The 15,523-nt window shown below is 43.4% G+C and overlaps 1 protein-coding gene across 38 annotated transcripts in view; it reads left to right on the plus strand.

Annotated features, from left to right (window-relative positions):
* GPHN (gephyrin) overlaps positions 1-15,523 on the plus strand; it is a 2,801,546-nt gene that overhangs the window by 2,284,153 nt on the left and 501,870 nt on the right. For all 38 annotated transcript variants that reach the window (XM_069638674.1, XM_069638676.1, XM_069638677.1 and 35 more), the window contains one exon: positions 11,811-11,903. In XM_069638674.1, coding sequence (XP_069494775.1) covers positions 11,811-11,903 — 93 coding nt within the window. The remainder of the gene's footprint in view (positions 1-11,810; positions 11,904-15,523) is intronic.

The raw sequence follows: 15,523 nt of genomic DNA on the forward strand, positions 1-15,523 counted from the left end.
TAATTAATTGCATCGTCTTGAAGGGATACAGCACTCAAAGTGGCAACTATAGCCTTTCAGGTTCTCCCCTCAGTTTTCCTTAATGAAACAGTTCAAAAGACTAACTGGCGTCCCACCAAAAGCATCGTGTGGCAGCGTGCCAGGAATCGGCTTCATTCAACTTCTAGTTGAGGAAAAATGAGTATACCGAGAGGCTGCTATAATTGAAGGCCTTCTTCTGGAATGGCATGCTTTTCTGCCATTAGTATCATTTAAAGTGTCCAACAATCTATATTTGATCCCCGTATTTCAAAGAAAGAAAGTCACCTTTTCAGCTAGTCTTCCAATTCTTCATCACAAATGCTAATTGCCTAGTAATGTGAATCTCCTGTGTATAGTTGGGAGATGCTGAGTAACTCTAAATCTTTGTATATCTACTCTATACAGTTGACGCCAGAATAGCCACTTCACCATGCACATCACAGAATAATTTAGTACAACAGTGACTTCAAAGAAGTGATTCCTTGATGATGTGCTATATGTAGAAAACTAAACAAAGCTTCTCCATTTCAAAATGACTTTTCTAGAGGCAGCTTGAGGACTACTTGCTGTCAGCTGTTTTCAGCGTCCCAAATATTAGCACCTGGGTAGCATGCCTCAGCCAAAAAGATGGCTCAGAAGCTGGGCTTTGCCCTCTGGTCAGGACACGTATTCCAGGCCATTGAATCCTCCCCCCCCCCCCCCCCCCTCATCGTCTGCCTAGGTCTCTGTGATGCCCTGCTGCCCCTGGCACCACTAAACTGTGTCCACTTTCCTGCCAGCACATCACAATCAAGGCCCCTTCTCTTTGCCACTCTTTTGCACATTGGCCTGACCTTGCATTAGTACATGACCCTCTATCAGTGATAGGTATAGGATCCCTGCTTTCCATAAAAACATGACCTTAGATTTTCAACCCCCAAGGTTTAGGCCAGCAACTACTGAGAATCGAATGAGGGAACTCCATGGCACCTGCAACTGTTAAAAAAAAAAGGTGAAGCACATGGCGATAACAGACATGTCCCTTCCAGTCATAGGGATAATTGGACCAAACCTACTGTAAAGGTGCGGTCCTCCAAGGTAATCCAGAAAAATAACACAAGTAAAAAACAAAATGGAGTGCCAGCTTGCAGGAAAAAAATGCTTTTTATTTGCAAATCTGCCCGGGAGAATGTCAGACAGCTCAGTGAAATTGAACTGAAACACAAGCTCAACACCCCCATTCCGGACTACAATATTTAAGATGGAAAACTGCAAATTAACATATTCTCTAAAAGCAACATTAATTCTAATTATATCATTTCAATTGGCTGTTCGTCATCAAGCCCCTAAAGAACACTATACATTTAACATTGTGATTTGTGGTCTCCTTTCTCGTGACCCTTGAAAATAACCCCCACTCCCAAACATGACATAATTTAATATTCAATGGAAAATATCACACTCCCATTAGTTGGCACTCTTCATGGTACGATTGATGAGAAAGCTCTGCCCCAATCGAACAGTGACACCTGAGACAGCTCGGGCTGTAGCATCCCACTGAGACTGACCTATAGTGCGGTCAGTGGAAATCAGTGAGCTCAAAACTTTGTTGTAACTCATGGAACACCACAATCCCTTCCCCATGATTGGCCCATTGGCCTTCCTTCCCTTGCACCTGCAAATCCCGTCTCGAGAAATGTTGCCAACTCTGGATCTGACCTTCCAGTTATCTTCTCACAATTAATAGCTGTATGAAAAAACGTGTGTGCAGCCATGCTCCTGGAAATTAAATTCTTCTATTGATTTGTTTCACCAAGACACTTTTACCTCTGGACCAAATGTCCTGCTCTCAGTGGGGGCACAGTATTCACATTCTAGTTCTTTTTAGCAATGCTGCTGTCTGAGCCTGTACATGTATCTCACTATTGCCTTCACAACCATTATGTATTCATTCGTCTATCGTCTGGGAAATGTGATGAATCCTGCTGACTCATCACTGGACCCAGCCTATAATCTCCTCCCATGTGGCCAGTGCAAGGCAGGTGCTACCTGATCCGGGCCTTGGGGGTGGCATCATGAGGGAGGATCACATGGGAGGAGGTGGCTGTCAAGGGGGAAGTGGTGACTCCTTTGGGAGAGACGCAGTATTCAGAATACCTAATGGCATGCTGTGACTGAACACGTGCCTCCCATGAAACAACCCAAAGAAAATTCTATGAAACTTCATCCAGACCGAATAAGGTTTGTACCTTGGGAGTTCAGGAATTGAATGTGACATCCTCTAATTATCATGACTTTGTCTTGGGTAAAAGTCCTAACCCCAATGTTAAATCACAGACCATTCATAGAGCACCTCCTCAGTTCACAAAGCAATCAAAACGAAATGAATGTAAAAGAACCTAAACCATTATGGAGCCATAATTCCTGTGGTACTGGGACGAGGAAGAGGGACAAAGAGTTAGTAAGAATCGGAAGTCCTATTGAAAAGAATGTGCAGTTTAGTTGTAAGCAAGGTACCTAAGCAGGACATTTAAATGCAAGAACGAGCCCCAGCTGGAGGAAGGAGTAGCAGAGGGAGAAGTAGTCTGGAGGTCGCCGACGGGCGAAAAGTGGTTGCTGCAGAAGGAAGAGCGCCAGCAGGAGCCGAAGTGGGAAGGGAAGGCGTGCTGTTTTGCAAAGTAGGTGCAGCAGGAAGCAGTCTCATGGACGGTAGTGGGGAGAGAAGCGCAGCCGTGTGGGAGACATGCTCCCGACCGTGCGTAAGTTGTTCAGGTGTGCGTCAGGACGCGTAAACCAAACAGAGTTCCAGTGAAGAGTTGTGCAGTCAGCCGGAGCTACGTGTGAGCTTTCAACAGTATGGTCAGACCGCAGAAGTTCTGCCGCAGCAGCATGGAGTAAAGCGAAAAAGCCAAAGGAGACTGGTTAGTTCGCCTGAAGGAAAGGGTAACCCTGGGTGCTCCAAACAGAACAATTTGTAACAGAGCATTTTGAATACTGAGCAAGTAGAGTAAAGAGGCAACAACGGCGCAATTCTAGCCCACATTGCCAACAGCCAAGAGGTTATAAAAAATCAATAAAGAGGCAACATGTCCGCAATTCTGGGTATGCGATCAACTTGGGGAAACCTGTAACCCACATTGCCAACAGCCAAGAGGTTATAAAAAAGCAGTAAAGAGGCAACGTGGGTGCAACTCTCCTTTCTTGAGATGCCAGTTTGGAGAAATCTGTAACCCACGTTGTCAAGAGACCTATAAAGAGAGGCAGCCATTCTTCAACTCTTCTCACATGGGATACTGGTGGGGAGAACCTTGGAACAAATATTGCCACTATCAGAAAGGGCCAATTATAGTTGTAGGAGTTTTTCTTCCTGACCGGCGAGTAAACTAGAAAAGGGATCAGTTGTAGTTGGTCCTGGCAGGCGAGTATACCAGAAAAGAGACAGTTGTTTTGGTAGATTGAAGACCTGTTGTGGTGGCAAAATGATGTAGGTGGCAAAAAGGTGTTGTGAAAATAAACTGTTAATTCTATCAGTCTGACAGATTGTTCTATAACAAAAGACATTTGCAGTGCTGGTCTGACAAAGATCTTTCAGTTTGAAGAATATTGCAGTATCCTTATATCTGCTTTACATCCTGGGAAGAACACTTTGTGGAGGAAAGAGACATTTATTTTGCCAAGTGAAACAACATATTGAATGGAAAAGACATTTTGTGTTGAACTGAATAGAACTTTGTTGAATCAAGCTCTTTGCAAAGGACTTCCTGAATTGATCCAGGCGAAGGGAACCAGACCCAGGTCACAAGAAGTACTTTGGGGGAATCATACGTTTGAACTTTTGCAGTGTTCTGATGATCTGAAATCAGACCTGAAATCAGACCTATTTACCTTGTACACTTAGTTATATGTGTGTGTGTGAGGGTCAGATGCATTTGGACAGTAGGTCATCTTACTTTAGTTGTGGCTTGCTAGGTAGGAACATTTTTGTTCGGCTAGGGACAGATAGGCGTTTATCTCACCCCTTTTTACTTTGAGTAAAATGACAAACATTCAGAGAATTACAACTTTGTCTGTCTCGTTATTCTCATCACAGAAAGCACCTGCTGTCCTGAGCCTCATTTCAGGCCCCTGAGAACTTTCTCGCTCGCAACATATAGCTGAACTCTGTTTGGCATCTCTTTCCATCCTGACCATTGCAGCTTAGAACATTTTGCCCACCGGAAAAATTCCATTAAATTAAATGACCGTGCTCCACAAATATGGCCTAGCTTACTATGGCAAAATCCGCATCCTTTGGCAAAGGTGTATTTTAACACGGAAGACCACTTGCTCTTGCTCAATACAGCAACTAACAACTACACTCCCTAAATCTCAAACTACACAATCAACATAAATCCAAACTACTTAACCTTGTTGTCTAACAATACGCGTGTATTTATATTTATTTATTGGACATTTGTATGGCGCCTACACACAAACGTTTACAGGCGCCACAAGACAAGAAGTGGGGTTGGGGGGGGCATGGAAAACGAAAAGTAGCCAAAAACAGTTATATTGGCTTTGTGGCAATCCTACCGTGCAAGTGCATGACAAATAGGTAGGTGCAAGGGAGAGGGGGAAGTGCAGGAGTAGGGTACCCCAAGGGAGGGGGGCCGTTAAGTGCTGGGCGGGCCAAGGCGGCAAGTGCAAGGGGACGAAGGGGAAGGGAGGATGAGTGTGGTGGATAGGGAGGACCAAGTAGGTCTAGTCCAGGAAAGAGAGCCAGAGGGCTAGTGCTGGGAAAGGATGATGGCAAGACTGGTAGGGGGTGGTATGGCCCCAGTAAGACTCTGAAGGGACCAGGCACCAGTCACAGCGGCAGATGGAGAGTTGGCAAGGGAGACGGAAGCAAGAGAAGAAAAGGAAAGTCTTGAGAAGTTTTTGGAACTTAAGAAGATCCGTCTCAAGTCTGAGAGGGGGGAGGGCGGCCGTTCCAAGTGGAGGAGTCAGCCGAGGAAAGGGATCTACCTCCCACTCTCTGCTTGGAGAAACATTTGACCTGCAGACAGTTGCAGCCAGAAGACCGAAGGACTCTGGTCGGGGGGTAGTGCAGGAGTGGGGTACCCCAAGGTAGGGGTATTAAAAAGTATGCAAGGAAATGGTTTTCTACATGTGGGTTTTTCAATGCCACATAAAACCTGAAAGCTCCCTGAAATGTGGCAAAACTACATGAACTCTACTAACAATGTCACACCCTGAAAGCATGTGACAGCTATGTCAGCACTAGTGAGTGGAGGCCTGATGCCTTGCTAAAAGAGCTTTTTTTTTTAATCTTACACTTGCAAATCCCCTTAGGACGTTGGACTTGCATCTTTACACAGCCCAGTAGCTGGAAAGTGCCTTGCTTGGAGAGTGTGAGGGCTTTGTTCCAGAGTGCGAAATGAGGAGGAGACAAGTCTGAGAGTCTTGTGTAGAGAGGAGGTGAAGCAATTGAGATTGAAGACCTTCATTAGCTAGGTCCCGTTGGTAGAAGGCTACAGAGCAGTTGCTTGCTTTGTCAAGTAAGCCACACTATAAGACTGGACAAGTTAAAAGGTAAAGGCATGGTTGGAAAGCCTGTTGGGAACCTGGGCTATGCATGCTGGCAGGAGTCTTGCTTTAGTAGGAAAAGCCAGAGAGTAGCCAGTTCTGCGGACTCTTGCACACGTTCTGGTGGAAACTGCAAGGTCACAATCCCAACAAAAAAAATATAGCAACCATAGAGAACCCATTCCTGGTGAGAGTATTCTACCCAAAGCAAAACCAATCTATCCTCTGACAAGAGGTGAAGACACACGTCTTTCCCAGATAAAGGTAAAGCTTTATAAGAACACCTAAGCTAAAAATAGTCACAATACAGGTCTTTCAAGTTTCAAGACCATTCCACGAAGGGATGGGACATTAGAGTCGACAAGGGTGCAGGAACACTTCAATATTCCTGTGACAGTGTTTTGTAAGGACACTGTCCTAGGAGATGGAAATAGAATAGGGATTCTGCTCAGGACATTGTTTTTCTGCTGTAGTATCTTTATCTTTCTGTTGCTCCCATTACCAACCTGTTTGGCCAGAGGTTTCTCTCCTGTGTTTTACTTTCATCTTGTAGGTCCTGTAGGAGCTGACCCAATTTTATTTCTAGCGCCTAAACCCAAGGGTCCAGATGGATGGTTAAGACAAGGTTTGAGGAACTTTAATAGAAAGGGCCCTGATGCTGACACCACTTCCCTCACTAGTATTTTTGTTCACACTTCCTGTTCACTATTTTCTGAAGTTACACTAAGAAGGCCATCCTATTTTGTTATATTACAATCCATCCTGTAGGTGTCTATCCAACCTACCCTGCTGTGTAAATAGTGTTGAGCCATGACAATGATTGTGGGTATTCTCTTGATTCCACTCACCAGCCTCCCCCTGACTGGCAGTCCATTTTAAGTTTCTTTAAGTAGCATCCAATCATAGGAGTCAATTGAACGGTAACCATGGCAGTGATGTCTATTATAGGTTTTCAGCAGTACCATACTGTTGTGACAATCCAGTGATAGATACATAACTGTGCTCTGCCATGGTTAACTATTATAGGACATCTATAGGATCATATAGTCACAATCTACATTGTTCATGTTTTCACGAGGGTTCCATGCTCCATCTTCAAGTGAGAATAAACAATCCTGTGTTGGAGTCGAAATTAACATTTGGTAAGCATAAGCCAAAACCAGTTTCTGGGTATTGGGTATCAACTGGTAGGAATGAGCGAATACTGGGGAATCGGGATCTAGTGCATAGCTTGCCACACAGCTAAAGTCTATGTGGGATGCAAACTTTAATATATTGTCCATGATATACAATCCATTATCCTTTAACGGTTTCCCGACTATCTAATACTTCTTATACACATTCCCAAATACACAAAGCTAATGTTACGTAGGTATGTTTTTATGGCACCAGTTGACCAGGCTCTCGCGGGCTAGAAGCAGGAGCTAAATAGCTCTCAGCAATTTCGAACTCTGCTCTACCTCTTGATTATGCCCAGCCACGTAAGATTTACTATAAAGCTTAGACAGCTTTGTGGCACACAATCCTTGCCACTAAACATCAAATACTTGATATATTAAAACACCACCTCATCCACCTCATGCAGCATGTGCTTATGCAGTTATCTAAGAAAACATTCCCACTATCGCATGCAAAGTATTCTAAGGAAATCTCTGCAGCTATGATTTGTCTTTATGCATTTTCCTTTTATCTGGCTTCTCACCCCACCTCATTCCACTGAAGGCCATGCCAGTAGCTCCCCGATTTATCACTAAGCTCAAGCAACCTAACATAAGAGTATAGCGCTTCATGACATGCTTGCTGCTCCGATAAACTATCCAACGCTGCCATTTCCATTAGACCAAACCATTTAACTCCTTGTTCGCTGAAGGGTGGCAAGAATAAGAGGATTTACCTTGATATGCTTCTGTAACTGACAGATTGATATTGATATTTTATTTGTATCACGCTCATACACAGGTGTTTCAGAGAGTGACGATACAGGGGAGGGGAACAAGGGAGAACAAAAAATGATCTTACTCGGCCCAGTGACATTGAGAATGTGCAAATGCAGGGAAGAGGGAATGGGGAAATTGCAGGGGGTGGGGAGGGGAAGTGGAAAGTGCTAAGCAAGGGAAAGTAACAACAACAAAGTGGTAGTGCAGCCAACAAGTGGCAAGTGCTAGGTTTAAGGTGCATACAGGGGGTGTCTGATAAGTGCAGAAAAATTGGGGTCAGGGGGGCTGTAGGATTACAGATACACACCCAAGAGCAGGGGTTGCCAGGAGGTAGTGCGGGTGCATGGCAGGGTGAGCGAGTGCCTGAGCCTGAAATCAGACGGTAACCAGGTGCACAATGTCAAGGCAGAACAGAGGAGAATAGAAGTGAAGGCAGAAGCAAAGAGGAGGGTCTTGAGGTGCTTCCGTAACCAGAGGTGGTTCTCCTCCAGTTTGAGAGTGGCAGGGAGGCGGTTCTAGAGGGAAGCCCCAGCCGAAGACCGAGATCTACCTCCAGCTCGATTCTTTGAGAAACAACTGACCCTGAGGGAGTTGGAGGAGCGAAGAGCTTGAGAGGGAAGTGGTTTACGGAGGGAAGGTTGAAGGTATTTTGGACCCAGGCCCCAGAAAACCTTGTGGACAATGCAAAGGGCCTTGAATTTAATCCTTGCAGCCACTGGGAGCCAATGAAGAGATTTCAGGGCTGGAGAGAGAGGATCATAGGGGTTGAGGCCAAGGACAAGTCTCGCAGTTTTGTTCTGGATGAGTTGCAAAGCTCGGAGAGTAGAAGCAGGTAGATTTCGAAAGAGGCTGTTACAGTAACCCAACCTAGAGAGAACCAGGGCTCGAGAGACAGTGAGCTTCTGGGGGAAGGAGAGAAAAGGCAGAATACCTCTGAGGAGGTGCAGTTGGATGTTTGACTTTTTAGAGACGTCAAAGATGTGGGCAGAAAAGGAACGCGTGGAGTCGAAGATGACCCTGAGGTCTTAGCCTTGCAGGTGGGGGTAGAGGGAGGGCCAGAGTGTGACCGGAAAGGATGATGAGGGTGTGCTGATGAGAAAGATCTCAGTCTTGCTGGCATTCAGGCAGAGATCATTAGCGGCACACCACTCCTAAATAGCAGAGAGACAATCAAAGATGAGAGAAGGTGAAGAGGTAGTCGAGGGAAGCCTGAAAATGAGTTGAGTGTCATCCGCATAGCACTGAAAATTGGAGCAGAAAACGTCAAAGCGATGGGTGAGACTTGACAGGTGTTGTTTGAACAGCCAGGGTTAAAGGTTAGACCCCTGGGGAGCACCACAGGTAGAGAGGGAGAGAGGGGGGATGGAGGAAAGGAAGGACCCAAGTTGGACCTGGGATTGTCGATCAGAGAGGAAAAAGGTCAGCCAGAGCCTGATCAGTGATACCCAGGTTGTCACAGAGACGGTTGAGCAGGGTGGTATGGTTGACCGTGTCGAAAGCAGAAGAGAGGTTGAGTAGGGAGAGGGACAGAGGAGATGTTCGACTCAAGGTTGGAGAGTAGATCTTCACGGATGTTTAGGAAAGCCGTTTCCTTGTTTCTGGCAGCTCTAAAGCCAGACTGATGGTCGTGGAGTCAATCCACAGAATCAGAGTGAGGGTTAAGCTGCGAGTTGACCAGCTTTTCCAGGAGTTTGTCCAAGAAGGGAGTGATAGAGAGAGGGCGATAGCTTGCCGGGCAAGAAGGATCGGCTTTGGGTTTTTTGCGAAGAGGGTGCACAAGGGAGTGTTTCAGATGAGAGGGGAAGGCTCCTGAGGCAAAGGAGAGGTTACAGAAATCGACCTGGGCAGGAGCAAGGGTGTCAATGTGGTCCTTGATGGTTTTGGAGGAATTTCTCAACACCAGCCTTAATCTCTAATGGAATGCTTTTGTCCCAACACTGCTTTCCTTATGGCCTCTTATGGCCTTTTTCCTTATGGCCTCTTAGTCTTTAGAGTGGAAAATGTTGAATGAATACACCGTTTTGCATGTTATGCGATGTTTCAGTCTTGGTTTGTTGACAAACGCGCTGCTATGGGCACCCTTCACAGAGAACATTGAATGAAAAAGTATCTACTTTTGGGTTTTCTCTGAGTAACTTATTGGTACTTGATTTTGCCACTCTTGTGATTGAAACACAGTATAGTATGCCCTTGGAAAAGAGAATTGCTGCATGTAGAGGTTATGCCCGGTCTATATCATAAGTTTGGCATGACGCAAAAATGATGAAATGTAAATTTTTTAAATAAACACCCATGGTCTACACACACACACACACACGCACGCACGCACGCACGCTTTGGTTTCCCTGTTTTTCTCGTTAATTGTTGCCCCTTCTTCCCCTGTTGAACTCCACCTTCCACATAAGCCCATTTCTGATACTCGCGTCCCCTGTCGACATATTTTACTCACCATATTTGTACACCCTTGTTTGCTGATTTCCATGCCTCTTGCATTCTCTCACTCAAACATAGGACCCTTTTCCCCACCTTACTCACCTCTCATCCCATTCTTAACTACATACCTGCCAGCTGGTCCAGACAGAAAAGCAACCTGACTTCTTAATGTTGCTTTGTAGTTGGTCTGTAATTTTGGGAACTTTTTAACAATCTGTAAATAATTTATGTATTCCAGCCCCCTTTTTAGGCTTTGTTCAAGTTTGTAATTTAAAATAAGAAAGTGTAAAAGCAATGGTAAATTCTCATTCATTAATACAGTTTATTTGACATATATAGCATGTTTAAACATCTAAATAAATACATAATTTCACAGTAAAATATATAGAGAACAAGTCATAAAAGCAGTAGACCATAGCTTACATGAATGTGCTACCATATTGTACAGTCTCATATAATACATGTAAACTGACACATAAAGAGAAGTACTCTTTCTTACACCTCAATCCTACTTCAGACTAGCGAGATGCCGCCTGTCACAGGCATGTGGAATCACTTGAGAAACAAAATGTAAAATATTTGAGTCACCATTTTGTTTAATGCAGTTAATATACAAAATGCCTCTGCTCTCTGAAGATATCTAACTCCATATGTGTTCAAGCATGGTTTAATAATCTTTCTGCAAATATCATCAAAGGCTGGATAGATTAAGATAAAATGTTGCAGGGTCACCGTATGACTCCTGCATAAGACATATCCTGCTGTTCCTCATTGACGATTTCATCGTTACAAGGGCCAGTGAGAGCACACCCAAGTGCATTCTTGAGTTTACATTTCTTACAAAACCCGGATACTTTGTATCCAGATGTTCTTCAAACCATTATTCCTCTTCGGACCTTATACTCCCTTGCTAAAAAAACATCTTATTGATCTCATCATATAACGGTCATAGACTTTGAGTACTCTGCTAGTGCAATTCTTTAACAGTGAATCAGTAAGTACTGTAATTTGTTCATGTGGAATTACTATATATAATTGTAGGTTGTACTGCAGTTTACTGCTCTATTGATGGTGATGTTCATTTGATGTGAGTACTTAACTTTGCTTTATCACATTTTTATCAAATGAAAAATTAATTGCTCAATTTAGTAAATGTGATGAATTTTAAAGTATTTGAACATGTTTTAAACATTGTTTTGATAGCGGGATTTGATACGAGCTAGCCCATTTCACAATATTCAAATAGCATATTGCTGATCATGCTTTCAGCTGGTGCATTTTTCTTGTATTGCATATTGACAAGCTGTATTTTCAATAGTTTATTTTGAAAATGGAAGACTGCAGTGCAATTGATCCACCACTGCTTTGCAGGTAGATGCTTACTCTCCCTGTGGTTCTTTCCATCTATTCCTGTGAACCTTCAGTGCAGTTATCATTTTTTTGGGAGTCTCTGAGGGGAAAAAATGATAGATCTCACAATGAAAAAATAATTTAAAACCTATTGTTGTGAATGTATGCAGTTCATCTTCACAACATGCTGGCATAAACATAGGCCTGCTTTGTTGGCTGGGATTACACTGAATTTTTTTAATAAAAAGAAATTATACACTGTGCTACAAATATTACCGTTTGAGTCTCATGTCCATCGCAACTTGGGTTGCAAGGTGAAAATGTTTTGGCCTTTGCTTCCTGGGTCACTTTTTTGCTCAGTCCATTCACTTAATCAGGTGCTCATTCCGGAGCTCTGAGCATTAGGAGATATTACATTATTTCATCATGACCATTATAAGGAGGGGCTGTAGCAGTCTTACGGGTGATTCGCCTGTGCTTGAATTCTTGATTAAGGTACATGTCCTCTCTTTTCGCCCCTTTCAGATGGCATGGGCCGAGTCCTTGCTCAAGAGGTTTATGCAAAAGACAATTTACCGCCATTTCCTGCATCTGTGAAAGATGGGTATGCTGTCCGAGGTAAGACTTGTGTTTTCTTTAAGATTAGATCAGTGCATTGGCACAGATTTGAGCTCCTTGTTGCCTGTGATGAGCAGATTATCTTCATCATAGAAATATTGTATAACCCAGTTTACCATAACCACTCTCTTCATCAGATAAGGTAGGTTAATGTCTGTTCTAATTTGATAGAGTGCTAACATCCTCATAAATCACATTCTTCAGATAATTGCAAATCCGAACTAAAACATTTCGTTTGAGTTGTGCACCTGTTTCTTTGTATCTTGGAGGCTATGAGCCACATCCCTCCTTGTAGGTTAATATGGCATAATTCCAATTCTGCAATAGCCTAACTTTTTATAAGAATTAAAAGTAAGGTAAAGGGCTGACAGCTCATCTCCTCTGCCCTTGTTTTACCCACTTCTGAGCCTCATTTGGTCTCCAGAGTTTTCCCTCAACTCCCAAGCGCACAAGGCCAGTCTTTTCTTGACCTGATTTTGTCCATTCTTTCTATTTGGCCTAACCACCATTGGATTAGAAGTTATTCAAGCAATGAGTTGGTCTCCATCCTTCCCAATAGGGTTTTTTACCACATTTAAGAAGAGTTTTACAGCAGTTTAATTTAGATGATCTCTCTGGTCTTTTTTTGCCCATCTCGTAATAACCCAGGTTCAGACAAATACCCTGTGTTCTGTATAGGGCAATTCTAAACCATCCTTGAACGAAAAAGGTCAAATGCTCTAAATCTGCAGTAGTACAATAATTGCCAACACATATGGCAATCTGCTCATACGAAAGCCCTCGCCTGTAGCTCCCACAAAACTCAATGGAAATCTATGCAATTGCATAGCTTCAAATGTCAGTCCGGACTCCTAACTTCAAAGCATGCATCCTAACTTCAAAGCATGCATAGTTCTCTCTTGTTGCTTGGTATGAATTCCAATTCCTTTTGATATGGATGGATCCCGAACTCGTGAAGATTCATGTTGGTATTTTGACACTGCTAATCTCTGACTTTCAATTTGGCAAAACTGTCTTTTTTTTCTCAAACCATATTCAAAGCTTGTTAAATGGACAGCTTGGGATGGAGGCAAAAACAGCCCTGTGCTTTCAAAAGGCTGTAAGCCGTCGTCGTCGTTCTTAATATAAAATGTTGGACTTTCAGAGGTATTGTAACAATAGCAAGTTGATTGAACAGCATATCTGTTGTTCCATGTTTTCCGGTAACCACTTTTTCCACTTGTTTTGCAGTGTTTACTTTTTGGATGTGTGCCAATTCTAGACTTCCAAACATAAATAACATCTCATAGTCAGCAATGACATCATATTATACAGCAATTAAATTTGAAGGTGAAGTGGCAATACAATATTTCTTTATGTTCAGATTTGTTCTGAACGTCTTTCCAGTTGTTTTAATCACTAATAGTTTGATTGTCTGAACATCAGCTTACAATGGCATGTGTGAGGGTATTAATGAGTTCCTTGTACATGTCCTTCTGATTTGAAGTCCTACATTAAAGGGCTCCGACTCTGCCCAACACCACTGTGAAAAGTAAAGGGCTTTAATTTCTGGCCTTACACCTCAGTCCTAATAGTTTGCTCGTGTGGAGAATCCTGCAGATCCCCAACTAAACCCCTGCCTAAAGTCTCCTACCAGGTGGCCAGGAGAGGTCAGATGCTTCCTGATCCCAATCGTGAGGGTGTGTACAGAGGGCGGATCATCTGTGGGGGAGACTTTGCAGGGTTTTTCTCCTTAGGATACTCTTCCCACAGCATTGAATGAGGAATTGACTTATTGTCAGTTTGATGTATCTCAACCTCCTATTAAGGATGGAAGGATAAACTCCAAAGGTATAATCCAACAACGTGTTATATCCAAGGAATATGTCTTTTGTACCCCTAAAATCAAACATCCTCCCCAACGTCGAACGTAAACCAAAAACGAATGATGGAAATGCAGCCTTTTTCTACTATGTCTGTTTCTAAAAAGGTTAAAGTCTACAGTAAGTACCTCTTCTAAAAATATCAAGGGAAGTAAAAACACTGTTAAAAGTAGTAAAGAAGCAGGAACACCTAATTTTCTTAGAATAGACTGTGTCCTCGAATCAGTCGGTGACTGACGACAAGAGGGCTGAAGAGGCATGCAGAGGTAAAGGACAGGCAAGCAGGCCTAACAGCCTTTGCAGGGTCAGGTCATTAACACTAATGGCCTGCATCTAAACCAATTGCCCCACCTAAGAGGTCTAAAAAGCTGCAGCAGGAAGGAGCAGCAGAAGGAAGCTGGAGCAGAAGCTGAAAGTTCGGCAACAGTAGTAGAAAAAGCAGAGCGCGAGGCTGTCGGTATACTCGGAAGTGTCACCACAGAAAGGGACGCTCGGATGAGAGAAGAGCAGATTTCACGTGCAGTTTCTGAGTTGGTCCTGTGCTCACAAGCCCTGTTTGGCTGTGGCTGCATTGGAAGAGAATGGGAGAAGCTAACAGTATTTCTAGGTGTGCCTAATTGCTGTGAATGCAGAAATGAAGTTGTGCATCCACCTGAGGCCCGTGTGCTGAAGCAAGCCGAGGAAAGCTGTAGAAAAGAAGAATTTCCATTGTCGAGGCCTGATCTGAGACACCCTTACTGCAGAGGGGTGTGGGTCCCAAGAGTGCCTGTAGCAGTAGTAGCAGAAGAAAGGATATCGGGAAGTGGAAGCAGCCTGTAACTGCTGTAAATTTGGAGCTGGTGAATGAAGCTCTGAACTCCAAATTGCAAGAAACGCCTTGCTGGGAACTGTAACCAGCTAAACTATCACTCGCTTTGTAGCAGAAGCGAGTAAAGTTGTTCATAGCGTAGTAGTGGGAAGTCTTCATAACAAAGAGAATTGTACCACAGGCTTATTCAGCACAGTGCCTGCATAGAAAGAAACGCTTTTGGTTCCCACTGTTGCATTTAAAGCATTACCGAGTGGTTGCATGTCTCCTATTGAGAGTGAGAACGTTGTTGGTAATCATTCTAGAAGTAGCAGATGACTTTCCCGAAGCATTACAAGACTGTTTCACATCAAAGAGAGGTTGCGGGTAAGAAACTGTTATCCGACCCACGTTTAAGTAGAATGCTACACGAATAAAAGGGAACGCAAGTATTTAAGTGGAAGTTTATTACCAAAGAGGGATTGTGGTACCTAAATTCATTTCTAAAGTGAAACCTGACTCTTGTAACATTCAGAACAATTATTTTAGCAGTTGTAGAAGTTTCTGAAGTCACGAAAAGAACAATCATTACCCAAGCCATTAGACCGATTCTTTACAAGGTGAAACCAGCTCAGTTAAGATCTAAACACTGATGTTTTAAAATTGTTGAAGCTGTTATAAACCCACAGTCCTCTGATACAAGGGTGAGAAGCTTATCCAAGGCTGGAAGAGTGGCAATATAGCTTTGGGGTAACTACTGGGAACAAGATGATGTGCTTAACGCAGGAGAAGGGAGCTAGGTGTTTGTTAAAATAACTGATCAATATTTTATCACGCTTTCAAACAGGATTCCGTAAAGGCCATTCGACATCTCTTAATGGCCTGATTTTAAACATCTTAAATGAACAAAAAAGAGGGGGGAAAATACAAGTATTGTACGGAGCCTGGATAGACTTGTCCAAAGCCTTCGA

This window comes from Ambystoma mexicanum, chromosome 14, assembly GCF_040938575.1.
Source record: "Ambystoma mexicanum isolate Mex_15411 chromosome 14, UKY_AmexF1_1, whole genome shotgun sequence".
NCBI lineage: Eukaryota > Metazoa > Chordata > Amphibia > Caudata > Ambystomatidae > Ambystoma > Ambystoma mexicanum.